General features: G+C 35.6%; 1 protein-coding gene across 1 annotated transcript; it reads right to left on the bottom strand.

The window, feature by feature from the left end:
* Positions 1-283: 283 nt before the first annotated feature.
* On the bottom strand, positions 284-10,951 carry CAV2 (caveolin 2). Its single transcript, XM_001364339.4, has 3 exons — positions 10,311-10,951; positions 9,683-9,870; positions 284-3,527 (listed from the first exon to the last, which is right to left on the bottom strand). The coding sequence occupies exons 1-3, from the start codon at positions 10,458-10,460 to the stop codon at positions 3,377-3,379; spliced, it is 489 nt and encodes a 162-aa protein (XP_001364376.1). The 5' UTR covers positions 10,461-10,951; the 3' UTR covers positions 284-3,376.
* Positions 10,952-12,875: the final 1,924 nt, after the last annotated feature.

Raw genomic sequence — 12,875 nt, 5'->3', positions numbered from 1 at the left:
AAGTAATTTTAAAATGTTTACTATGCAGTAGGCACTGTGCTAGGAATTGGGGATTACAGAGACAAAAATAACTCAGTGATAAAGGCATCTTCAAAAATCTTTTCATGCTATACTTGGTAAAATTATTGAAGCCTTTATGAATTCTTCAAGGTGGTGATAGTTATTTGGTTTATAATGTTGAAAATACACATACATGTTTTTATCCATATGAGTTGTTTATTATTTTCAACCAAAAAAGATTTTGTTGATTGACTACTAAAGCCAATAAATTCATTTAACACAGTTTATATTTTTTTAAACTTTATTATGGACAGCATAGTTGCCTTGACTCACATTAAAGAAAAATCCACCCCATTTCCATAAAATACAGTAGTTAACAAAAACTCCAATAAAAACTATACTTTGGAAGTAATTAACACTGTTAGAAACAGGAATTGTGCTATTTCATTTGATAATTAGGTTCTGTTAGTGTACCCTAATGTACTTTTATTATAAATCCCTACTGTGGTGATTAGTAAAAAAATTAAGAAATTCACCAGATAAGTATTTGAAAGAATAGAAAAAGCATAATGGTTTATAGCAATAAGTTAAATATCTCAATAAGATGAATAAAATATTTTATTTTTTCCAAATAGATTATTCAGTATTTCCAAACAATTTTGAGTGAAAAATTTTAAAATATATATGATGTTAATATATGTGTGAATTGACTTTGAATTAATCACATCTACCAGTAATGTACCCATTTACCCAACATATTTTTAGATCTCTTCTGAATCAGAGATTCAAAATATAAAATTGGAAGGGATCACTGAGTCCAGTCCCTGCATTTTACAGATGTAGAAATGGAGTCTAAAATAGGTTAAGTGACTTCCTCAGGGTCAACCAGACCATATTTCAGATTTTAATTTGAATTCATTTCCATGATTTGAATTCAGTTCTTCCTCACTCCAAGACCAAGGCTCTATCCACTACAAAACTATCTAGAATTACCTTAAAAGTCAGTGTAAGAACCATACAATAGACACAGTTGCATGTTCTTATAATTACCATTTTTTAGCCATCTTTATCAGTCTTATTTAGTAAATGTGGCTCCAAACTATTTTGATTGCCTGCAAAAGCCAAAATGACCCCCAAAGACTGAATATTTTTGTCACTATCAGATATATATTTTTAAAATTGTGTGAATCTGTGATTCCATTAGTATAAGTAGTTTTCTCATGTGGAAACACCTTCACAACTAATACACATCATCAACTGTTCACTGTTCTGCAATTCCAAAGTCTTAGAAATAGAAATTAGAAATTTCTCCAGAAATAGAGGTTAAATGACTTGCCTAAGATCAGACATCCAAATATTTCTAACACACCAAACTTGAACTTAGGTCTTCCTAACTTTGAGGTCAGCTCGCTATCATAAAACATTGCCTTAAAAATAAAAATACAGGATGTTCCAGAATATTATTGCAATTTTAAGTCTTAAAATTGCACTAAAATTTTGGGACATCCTGTAGAACTTTAAAATGAGTAGAGGCCACTTCCCTAAAGAAGAGACTGTATACTGTACTGACCTCTTTATGTAGACTATCTTTTATATTTGATGAGAAAATTGGTCACATTACCACAGTTACATTTGCACCCAATATGCCTGTCATTTTTGGAATGAAAGTATTTTCCCTTCAAACTTTAGCATTAAAGTTGAACAATCTAGCTCCAAAGTGAGAAAAGGGAAGGGAAAAAACATTAAGGTAGCACCTACTATGTGCCAGGCACTGTGCTAAGCACTTTAAAAATATTTGCTCATTTGATCCTCACAACAACCTTACAAGGTAGGTGCTATTATTATCCTCATTTTATAGTAGAGGAAAAGTGAGGCAGAGTGACTTGCCCCAAATCACACAGCTAATGTGGCTACCATTGAACTCAGGTCTTTCTGACTCTGTATCTAGGCTTCTTTTCACTCTTCCACCCAACAGGTCCTTGTTCTGTTTTGTATTAGTATGGCAAACAACTTGCTATAGTAACTGGCTCATCTGCATATGAGATCAGCAGCTCTTAACTCTGCAGGCAAGTCCATGTACCACTGTATATATATATCACCCTGATCAAAAAAGAAGTCAGCAATAGTTACGTGCAGTAGAAATTGCTTTTTTATGGTAAATTTTCAGGAAAACAAAAAGTACGTCAAACAGCACCAAAATCACTTAAATGAAGAGAGAATAGGAATGTCAAATATAAGTTTAGTGGCTGAATACAAGAAAGAAAGCTCTTCCCTAACCTAAAGTGTCATTTAGATACAGATTATTTTGAAAGTTAAGTCATGACATGATAATTATTGGGTAGGATTTATTGCAATCCATATTTACTCTAAGCATTACTTATAAGACATATTTCAGGTACTTTTTTCTACAGTGTCTAATAAGAAAGCATTTCATGCCAACCTTTTACATTAAATTCTTAAAGAAAAATATATGCTTTATATAATAATTTCAGTGCAATCTCCCTTATCTAAATTTCTTCTTCTTCTTTGATTCACATATGGATAACTCCATACAACATAAGAGCTCTACAAGATTAAAAATAAGTCAAGGTGCTTTTTGGAAAACTGATAAAGCAACATTTACATTAAGTACAAAATATACAATAAAATAGAACCTCTTCTTAAATAGGGCAGCAGGTGAAAGAATAGTCTTCCAAATTAGGCAACACCTTATTTTAAGGGAGATAATTATGGGATTGTATGACAGAGCTTAAAGGGGAATTAGAGGCCATCTAGTCCAACTCTCATTTTTAGATGAGGAAACTGATACTCAGAGCATCAGTGTCTTGCCCAAAGTTACTAAAGTCACAAATAGAACCAAACTTTGAACTTGGGTGCTTGGTTCCATATGAATCCACCATATTGCTTCTCATCTTTTCCATGGATCTACTTTTCACATTTACACGTTTTTGTGCTATTGAAGTCCAAAAAACACTGCCTACTTGTACTTCTACAGTTTCTGTTATAATGTTTAATGTGCCTCTAATTACCATGACTTTTCAAAAAACATACTTAGATATTTGAACTATCCCACTCATAGTTCAAAATAATGACTGCCATAAAACTTCTGACCGTAGGTAAATATTGTATTCCATTAAAATTAGTTGTTTCCAATGATTTCTATAACTCTGGTATGCTGGTCTACATGGCTAATAAATCATGAAACTATTGCCCAGGAAGAAATCCATTTCAATTTTTAAAGTCTCAAATATATTTGTTCCCCTTTTAAAAAATCATCTTAAATAGAACAGTTTGGAAATGAACAGTAGTGCTTCTACATTACAGCAACCAAAAGTATTGTAGTATATTAGGTTTCCAGCAACATGGTCCATATTGTTCACTCAGGACCTAGTCTCAGGCTTATTGAAGAGAAAATGAGTCCCATGCTTTTATACAATGGAGCAATGAAGCCATCTGTAATGCTGTGCCATACCGTCTGTACTGATGGCAAGACCATTAAACAGGTCTTTACGAAAGGCACCACAATCCTAGAATACAAGCAAATAATTTAAGATACATTAGTCTGAAATAAGTTACCAAATAAGCCCATTGATTATTATATATTCACAAAACAGAACAGATGAGAATTTATATAAATCTCCACTGGCGGTTTAAAAAAGAGAATTGAATTTGTCCCTTTACTAGTTATATTTATGTCTATATCTAAGTATGTCTATGTTTATCTCTATAGCTATATCTATACAAATAATGTATACTGGTCAAAAAGTACACTTAAAGCTTTCAAAAATTTTACTTTTTAAGTAATATAGTTGCTAATTATACTAAAAAACCTAAATGGAGGAAAACTGCATATTGCCTAGATTATATTATACAGCTAGATGAAAGGCCTGTTGAGTTATTCCATCTGTATAGGCATTTATATATCAGACAGAAGCTACAGATAGATAATGAGCTGTGTCTGGGATAAAGAACTTGTAGTAAAGTAGAACATTTGGGAAATTGTGGAGCTCTTTAAATAATCCTAAACTGTTTGCTGCCACAAAAACCCACTTTTTAAAACACAAATATATTCCTGGTGAAATATGATGCTGAATCATGGAATACCATGATCTTAGAAACATCAAAAGTATTAATTACTTAAGAATTAATTGAAAGATAGCTGGAAGACCCACAGTGTATTACTAGTTATCGAATATATATTTAACAAGCATCACTAGAGGTATCATGGAAGAAATATGTGATTTAAAAAGGAAGTGGGCTGGTCAGCAGAAAGACAACTCAGGTAGTGCCTCAGTGCCCCTGAGACTTTAAACATTGAGGAACAAGGCTTCCAATGCATTGGGTGGATTATCTATGAAGGACTTATAAGAAAGGCATAAGAGGGGAAAGTTTGAAGAGATTTGATCTATGTTGAGAAGGGCAAGAGTACTCAAACCAATGAATGCATGCATTTATCCAAATATATTGGATATATTTATGCTTCAATGCTAAACTTTTTGAGTACTTATGCAAGAAAACTTCCCTCTGGTTTATTGAATATGCCTTTCGAAGTAGCTACACCCATAATTTTAGCCATCTCTCTATATATATTTTAATTGGCAAATTTGGTTAGCTTCCCAACCCAAGGCAACACAAATGTTCACTAAATAGGTTAAATTTAAAATTTTAAATATTAGATTCTAAAGTATTTTTATTAATGGCTTTCTACTGGGCAACATTAAACAATGGAAAAAATATTGTTACCCCTTAATAATGTATCTCATTGCTCCTGTACCCAAAAAATGTTGTCTTCCAACTACCCTGAAAACATGATCATATGCAAGTCTGATATAACAAAATTATCTGTGACAGCTGCTAATTTAATTCCTCAACACTTACCTTATATATCTATAAAACATAACCAGTGAAAGCAGTAGAACTTAAGAAAATATTTATTTTCTAAAACTTCCTCTTAAGTTGTGATATAGGATTGTGATGGAATATTTTTGTTTTATTAGAAATGATAAAAGGGATGGGTACAGAAAAACCTGAGAAGTTTCATTTGAACTGATGCAAAGTGAAATGAGCAACTAGAAAAACTGTATATAATAATGTCAATATTACAACAATGATCAACATCAAAGACTTAGATATTCAGATCAATACAATAATCTACAATAATTCCAAAGGACTAATGGTGAAAAACACTATCAATTTCCAGAGAAAGAACTGATGAATTCTGAATTTAGGCTGAAGCATATATTTTTAACTTATTTTTCTTGCTCCCCCCCCATGCAGCTAATATGGAATTGTGTTTTGCATGATCCTTCAAATGTGTATTCAACTGTATGCCTTCTAAATCAGCCACAGAAGGAGAAATGGAAACTCAAAATTTTAAAAATCTTAAAAATAAGGTTCTCTTTCTTTCTCTCTCTCTTTACAGCAAGTAAAATCCAGCAGAGTGCCTTACAATTATTAAGTGCTCAATAAATGTTAAATTGAGTGTACTACCTTGATCTCACATATTACTCCATTTTGCATATATTACAATTATAATAATAAGAACTATTATTATATGGACCTTCCTTGAAGAGTTGTATAAAGCAATCATTTCAAATAGTTTACAATAGCAATCCCTAAAAATGTCTTAAGCATTACATAAGTGTTAAGCATTATTCTGGTATTGAATTACTATGTACTAGAAAAACTAGGTTATACTTTAAGTAATCTTATTATATGCTATTAAGTTTTTTCTAGTATGATTACAATTACTTATTTTTCCAACTTTGGACCACTTTTAAAATAAGCTCTTAATTAACCTTCATCTTGGTTGTCATGCTCCATGAGTATATAGGTATTTTTCAACTTCTTGTGTTGCCATATACATAATTGCTAGTACCCACAGGCTATATAGTGGTGTCTATTCTCTGCACTAATACTAAATGCAAGGTTTATGCTGCCATACAGAATAGTGAAATTGATCTTGGATTATTTTCAAATTAGTTTCAAATGGCATAAAACATTTTAAATGTTTTATTGGCATAAAATGGCATAATGGCATAAAACATGTTAAAACAAATGGCATAAAAATTTTCAAGTTAGTTTCAAATGGCATAAAACAAATGAAAAAAACTGACAATTTCTAAAGAATTTATTTATTTTATCTTTTGACATGAGTCATTCAGTTTGCCTCTCTATACAACTCAAATTCACCTTGTAATCTAGGTAAAGTAGCAAACACTTAAAGCAATTGCATGGGACAATTAATTACTGGGTGAGGTCAATACTAAATAGTAGGAACAAAAGACTAGATGTTGGGAACTCTTGACTTCTGATCCCAATACATCATTCACTTACTGTGTGGGCTTGGGTAAATCACTTAAGTATTAAAATGTGAATGGGAAATGCCAACACAGACCTGGTTATGGTGAAGAGTATTTATTTAGCATTGAAAAAATGCAATCTTCATCATTCACAAAAATTAGGCCTGTTCCTCAATTTAAATGCCATCTCCTACTGATAGTAAAAAATGATGTAGAACACAACTTCAAATTGGTAGCCTACAAGACAAGTCAATCAGCATTATAATTAAATAGGAAAATATGAACTCAATACTTCCCACAGCATATATCTTTCCACCAACTAAATGGAAGTTAAAGTCACAGAATAAATGCTAACTTACTAGTTAATCAATATAGAGGATACTCTACCTGAGGGCTTTTGTTCATACTGCTTTATTTTGAGAAAGCCAATATTTTCTGATTTTGAATTTTATAGTTTCAATGGTTCACACATTTTCAACTAATTTTAGTACTTAACTTTCCAAAAGATTCCCTCCAAATGACCAAATCAACTAGGGCTCACTAAAAATTGTACAGACTCATGAATTCTAGAAACTATTTTAGCCAAACAAGTACTAGACTTAGGATGTATAATGTGTTCCTGTCTAGACATGAACATGATCTTGCTATATGACTATTAATAAGCAAATGTTTGGGTTGACCAGAAGTGCTAATGAATTTTCAATAATCTAGCCATATTAGAGCCAATGAACCTTCAAGATGGATTGCCTGGGTCTATTTTGTGGCACATCAGAAAGAAAAGTTAATTGATTCAGATAGGGATAAATTACACTTTTGGCTTTGGTCTCATAGGCACAATTTTTAACTATATAAAAATAAATTATTTTTTAAAAAAGAACTACTTGACTTCAGGTTTAATTATTGTTTATTATCTCAGCTTGTAGGTACCATACTCTTGGCAAATTAGCAAATGTATCTATCTTTGTTTCCTTTCCCAAGGTCTTCCTTTAGTCTAGCTTCAGATACTGGAGAACAGATAGGCATTGTGTGATGGTAATGTAAGTCATTAATAATGAAGCCATTTTTTCTGAGTGTGAACTAACCTTTAAAGAGTTTTTTGAAATTACTCCCTTTACTTTCAATCAAAGCTGCCTGATGACAGATGCATGGTACAATTAAATATTAATGTCTCATATGCACATAATTTGAAAAACAGACTAGTTAAATAATACATATTACATGGGTAAAAACTGGTAGGATGACTCATGGGTGGCAGGACCACAAGTGGAACAATAACTTTTTTGCAGGCTAGTCAGGTGTAGAAAACCATCATTTGGTTATTTATATTTTTATTTACAACTTTCTACCATTGAACTTATTTCAACTCTACCACAAAATCTTTGCACAAAGCTTTTCTTCATTGTTATATAAACATTAAAGTTCATATTTGCAAAATTCTGCATAAGGTAATATTTCACAGTAGACTATGTAGTCATCGTGTTATTATTCATTTAAATAGGGATTAACTAGCACAGAAGTTAAAGAATTAGCATGATATTGTATCCTAAGTTACAGGCCTGTAATTCTTATTCTGTGTTGTTTGGCAAATATGTTCCCATCTTTCCTTATTCTTTTAACTAAGCAAATAAATTTCTGACCAAATATCAGACTTTCCAGAAAGTTTCCATCAGATATGTCTTTCCTTGATAATTTGGAATTTCCATGTGCATTTCTGAATCTAGTCCTTCATGTTGGACTATCTCTATGGCTACAGGGTTTCTACAGAGTCAGTTAAATTTCCCTTCAAAACAACCCTAGCCAGTCAATTGAATCAGTGTTCTTTACAGACTAGTAGCATTCAAATTGTGAAGGAAAGGGAAGTAAAGAGATAGGTTGATGTTGTGTCTAGCAGTAATACTTTAAAAACTGCCTGTGATATTTTGTGCCCCTGAACACTGAATCATTGTAGCAGGTAGAATTACTATGTAACTTGACAAAGAACACAGAAAACACCTCAAAATGTTCTCTTCATGGTGTTTATATTTTATAAGGGTGTTTGGAAATTTTATTGCTATTGAGGCAAACAGCATTATGAATATCCATTCAACCTCAACCTGAAAGGCCACGCTTCAGTTGCAGTTTGAGATTTCCATTTCTTAGCTTTGAACAGCTTAAATCATCACCCAGAGAGGCAGTAGGGTGGGTTCCAATTCGTTTAATATTTATCACTTGTTTTGCTAAAAGAGTGAAAAATAAGCATGGTGATATAATAATTATATTTTAAAAGCAAATTGTAAAGGAGCAATTGTTCTGTGATTAGATCATAGTTAGTAGTTAAATTTGTTCATGGGACTAGACCACCTTAGATAGAAGATCTCCAGCTGAGGTTATATTTTCTTGCTGCCAGTTTTAGATTTATCAATCACTCCTACTCCTAACCTCACAGTTGTTAAAAAAAAAAGCACTCTTTGTACATAGACCCTATTCTGATAGTATTTGAAATATAGAGATGGATTCTCTCTGAATTATTTTTCCTCAGAACAAAGTAGATATTTAGAACTGATTACCCTTTAGATAAAATAGCATTTCCCCTTTTGCTGATTAGTTTCTTTTAAGGAGATTAAAAAAACCTAATTTTGAGACATAGAAATAATTTGAATGTGAATAAGGGCATCTCCTCATTCTATTCATGTCCAGGGGCCCATATTCTTCTTCTTTTTTTTTTTTACCCAGTCTTCTTTTCTCACTATGTTGTATTATAGTTGAAAAAAGTATTGGGGGAGAGTGAGGAGAGAAGACATTCATTTTTCCTAGAGTTTGAGTCTTCATTTGTTATCATAATGGATTGGTTCCTTGTCTAACAAAGTTTCTCTTTTTAGTATGCCCATCTATTCTCCTTACTCCAGGCACCCCAGAAAGCATTATTTAATTGAATTTTCAGACATAGGAATATAATTCCTGTTACTCAGATTCTGGCTAGAACTAATTTTATTTTTTGGTGGAGGTTTGGTATTGAGAGAGAAAAAAAAAGTTGATAAAGAAGAGTAAGGCCTAGAACCCTGCCTACAAGTTACAACATGGCTCTGTAAATTTGCCCAGTAAAGGCATGTGGCAGGAGGCACAGCCTCTGCCCACTCTACTCCCAGCCCCCACCCAAAGAGTGCTGTCACACCCCCTTTCCACTATGGCACTACAAATCACATCGCTTGAAATATTCCAAGATCCTGTCTTGAATTCTCTATATTGCTCTCTTTTAAACTATCAGTTCCTACTTTGAGAGTACAGATGTTACACTCTTTACTCTAAATGGGCCCATGGTGATACAGCTGGAGAAGCAGGTGGGAAAGGGACTATCCTAAGGTTTCAGGAAACAACAGCACCAAGGTGACAAATGTTCTCACCAGATGTGCAGGCAGCTGAGAGTTGCAAAGAGAATTCCTGCCACAAAGGCCAATGGGATAGCCAGGAGCACAGTTAGGACCTTGTAGATCAGGTACTTGCTGACCTCAAAGAGGGCATGGCTGCAGATCCAAACTTTATCAAAACTGTGGGTGGACTCGGGCTCTCCAATCACATCCTCAAAACCCATCTGTGGAAACAAAAGATACCCACATCAAACCCTTAGCAACCCCCTCACAATGGCACACGACGATGGGGGGTGGGGAGAACTGAGAGTAGCTAGACCTGTAGTAGAGGAAGGGAATACAAAGATCCTGACAGAGTTCCAATCTTATGATCGAAGTCAGAGTTTGGCTATAGGAGTTATCCCATGTTTGTTCTTCCTTTTTTCTTTTTATAAATGGAAGAATGGGGTAAGAGAGACACGGACTCCCCATCTTCTGCCCAGAGAAGGGACCACTTGTCTCTTTCCTCCCAGTCTCTGGTCCATCTCCGGACGTGGTTGAGACTTTTTGCTATTTCACCATGAGTCAAAGCGCCGGCTCTCTTTTCCCCTCTTTCCCTCTTATTCTCTCACCCTTCCCTCTCCCTCTCCCCAGCCTCCAAGCCTGTCCTCCCACCGCCTGCCACCTTCAGATGAGTGTTGAGGCCCCGTGGATCACGATCCTGGATGGACTTCATGCATTTCTCGGGCTCCGGGTAGTCCGGACCACTGTTGCGGCTGTAGGAATCCTCGTCCATGTAAATCTGGGCGTCCGCCTTTTCAGTTTCCAGCCCCATTGCTGCTCTCCCAGAAGGGTTTGCCGTGGCCCCCGGGCGCTGCGGCCCCTGCTGCCGCCGCTGCTCCCGCTCCCGCTGCGGATCTCCGAGTTGCGGCCCCAGCCTTCCCTTTTCCTTCCCCTTTCTCTTTCCACCCAGCTTGGTCCCGGGCGGGCGGCGGCCTCTTTCCCCCCTCCTAGCTTCCCGTTGGGCTGTCCCGGAGCCCCGCCCTGCACCCGGGTGAGCCACTGGAGGAGGGACAGAGACAAAGTGAGAGGGAGAAAGGCCCCAGGTCCTCCAGCACCCTCTCGGATGTCCCTCCACCTCTCAAGTCCGGCTCTCTGCTTTGCCCCTCCCTGCTTCCAAAAGACTACCGGTCTCAGCGTCTCAGCTCTAGTTCCCAGGGGGAGGTTGTTTTTCTTCCGGGGGGGGGGGGGCGGGAAAGGGGCCATCCCTCTGGGTCAGATTCAGAGCTTTTAAGAGGAAAGCCAAGTGACTCCCCAAACCAACTCTCCCCAACCTGGGATGTTGAAAGTGTCTTTAATCTACTCTCTCCCAGAATCCCTCAGAATTTTGGGGTCCTCTACTGAGAAACTCTCAGGAACCTGTGACTTGCAGGAGATTTGACCGGTACTTTCTGTCTGAAATACCCAAAGATAAATCAGGCCTGGAATAGGGGATAGAAGTGTTCACAGGTCTTCAGGGAAGCACAGGGGGCTGGTTCTTGTCCTTGGGAGCTTGCAGGAGGATTGGTGGTAGTAGAGGGAGTGGATCAAGATTTCAATTAATCAATATATTTTTTAAAAATCCCTCCCTTTCTCCAATTTTGACCCTTTTGAAAGGATGTCATTCCCAACAAAGACAGAACCAAAAATCTGAAACAGCTTTAGCTGAATCATTTAAATAAGACTACTCAAAGAGTCAGTGAACTAGACAAACTTGCCTGTGGATGATTTTATTTTGGGAAAGGTAGATAATTGTTCTTCATCCACAGTTCATATTCTTTCTAGTTCCAAGGAGTCTTTTATTCTCTACTTACCATGTTTAAACCCCAATAATTCAACCTAATTCAACATTTATTTAGCACTGACTATACTCAAGTCTACACAACGTTCATGGTAATACCAAGTCACAACTAGAAGTAAGTTTCTGCACTCAAGAAACTAACATTTTACTGGCAGGAGGCAATATTTTAACAAATAATTAAATAAGAGATATGAAGTTTTTCTCCAAATTGTTTTGTTGGAAATTGGTTAAGTAAAAATTTGTTAATAGGGGCAAGTGGTGGTTAATATACTTATTTTAATACATTTATCATTGCATTAGGATTTCACACCTAGCAGAAAGCCCTCAAATTTTAGATACCATAGAAATTGTGGAGGAAAAATTTTACTGTCTAAACTCCATTAACATCTCTTACTTAGTATAATCATAATCCTGAGCCATAGTTTCCACTATATTGAGGGGGTTAGACTAAACAGTTTCTAAGGTCATTTCTAGCTTTTAGTGTATCATTCCATGATACTATTAAGGTTTTTAATCCTAACTCTTAGATGAGGGAGGATTTTCTGGGTAGCACAATCCCAGAATCCAGCTTTTTAGAAAGAGGAGAGGTTGTTGAACCACACCAGCTTTGGGTTACCTTTAAAGGGAATTAGTCTTCTATAGAAGAGATATTCTTGAGTGGCCCCAGCCCCTGGACAGGGAAAAGGATTGCACATATGACCTCTGAAACCTGAAGAGAAGCTGGGAATTCTAAATAGTGAAATGGAGAAGCATGCAATTTGCATTTTTTCCTTTGCTAATATTATCAATTATTTGAACAGCATATGTCTGATTAGAGAATTGCATCTCTGTCTAACCTAGAATCAAATTTATTTCCTTTCTAAGGGAGTCAATAATTCCCTCAGTCAAAAAAGGAATACTGTATCGGATCCCAGAAGTGAAAAGTCGTGTGTGTATGTGGAGGGAGAGAGGATGGAAGAGTACCTTGTGAGCAACCTCAAATTCACTTCTCTTCCAAGGGGAGTCTAAATCAGTGTTGCTGTAAGTAAAGACTTGTGCAACGTTTAGGGAAAGGTGGCCTTCTCAGAGAGGGAGGATAATTGTATTTGTTTATGTGCTTTTAATTTTCTTTTGAGTAAAGGATATCCCATATCTGATTCTTGTGTTGTTACTTTGACTATTTCTGTGGAATCTGAGGACCCTTTTATCCATCTCAATAAACATTGCTGTGTACTTAATATTTTGCATCATTACCTTGAGTGCATGCATGGGATCTGGGAATCTTTTTATCCACATTTCTAAAGCTCTAGACTGAAGCTATTTTGGAACAACCTTTTAAAAATGTCCACAGGCAACCCCATTTAGTGCAACAAAAGCTAGAATGACATTAGAGGGCTGATGTGTAAATTTAGAGTTTGGACTATTGGCTCA

This window comes from Monodelphis domestica, chromosome 5 (genome assembly GCF_027887165.1).
Source record: "Monodelphis domestica isolate mMonDom1 chromosome 5, mMonDom1.pri, whole genome shotgun sequence".
Taxonomy (NCBI): Eukaryota; Metazoa; Chordata; class Mammalia; order Didelphimorphia; family Didelphidae; genus Monodelphis; species Monodelphis domestica.
The sequence above is the reverse complement of the archived record's forward strand: the minus strand, read 5'-3'. Positions and strand labels throughout refer to the sequence as shown.

Coding starts and splice junctions, on each gene's coding strand:
- CAV2 (XM_001364339.4), bottom strand. CDS start 10,460: ATGGGGCTGGAAACTGAAAAGGCGGACGCCCAGATTTACATGGACGAG. Junction 9,871..10,310: donor GCCTCAACACTCATCTGAAG/GTGGCAGGCGGT, acceptor TTGTTTCCACAG/ATGGGTTTTGAGGATGTGAT. Junction 3,528..9,682: donor CTCAGCTGCCTGCACATCTG/GTGAGAACATTT, acceptor CTTGTATTCTAG/GATTGTGGTGCCTTTCGTAA.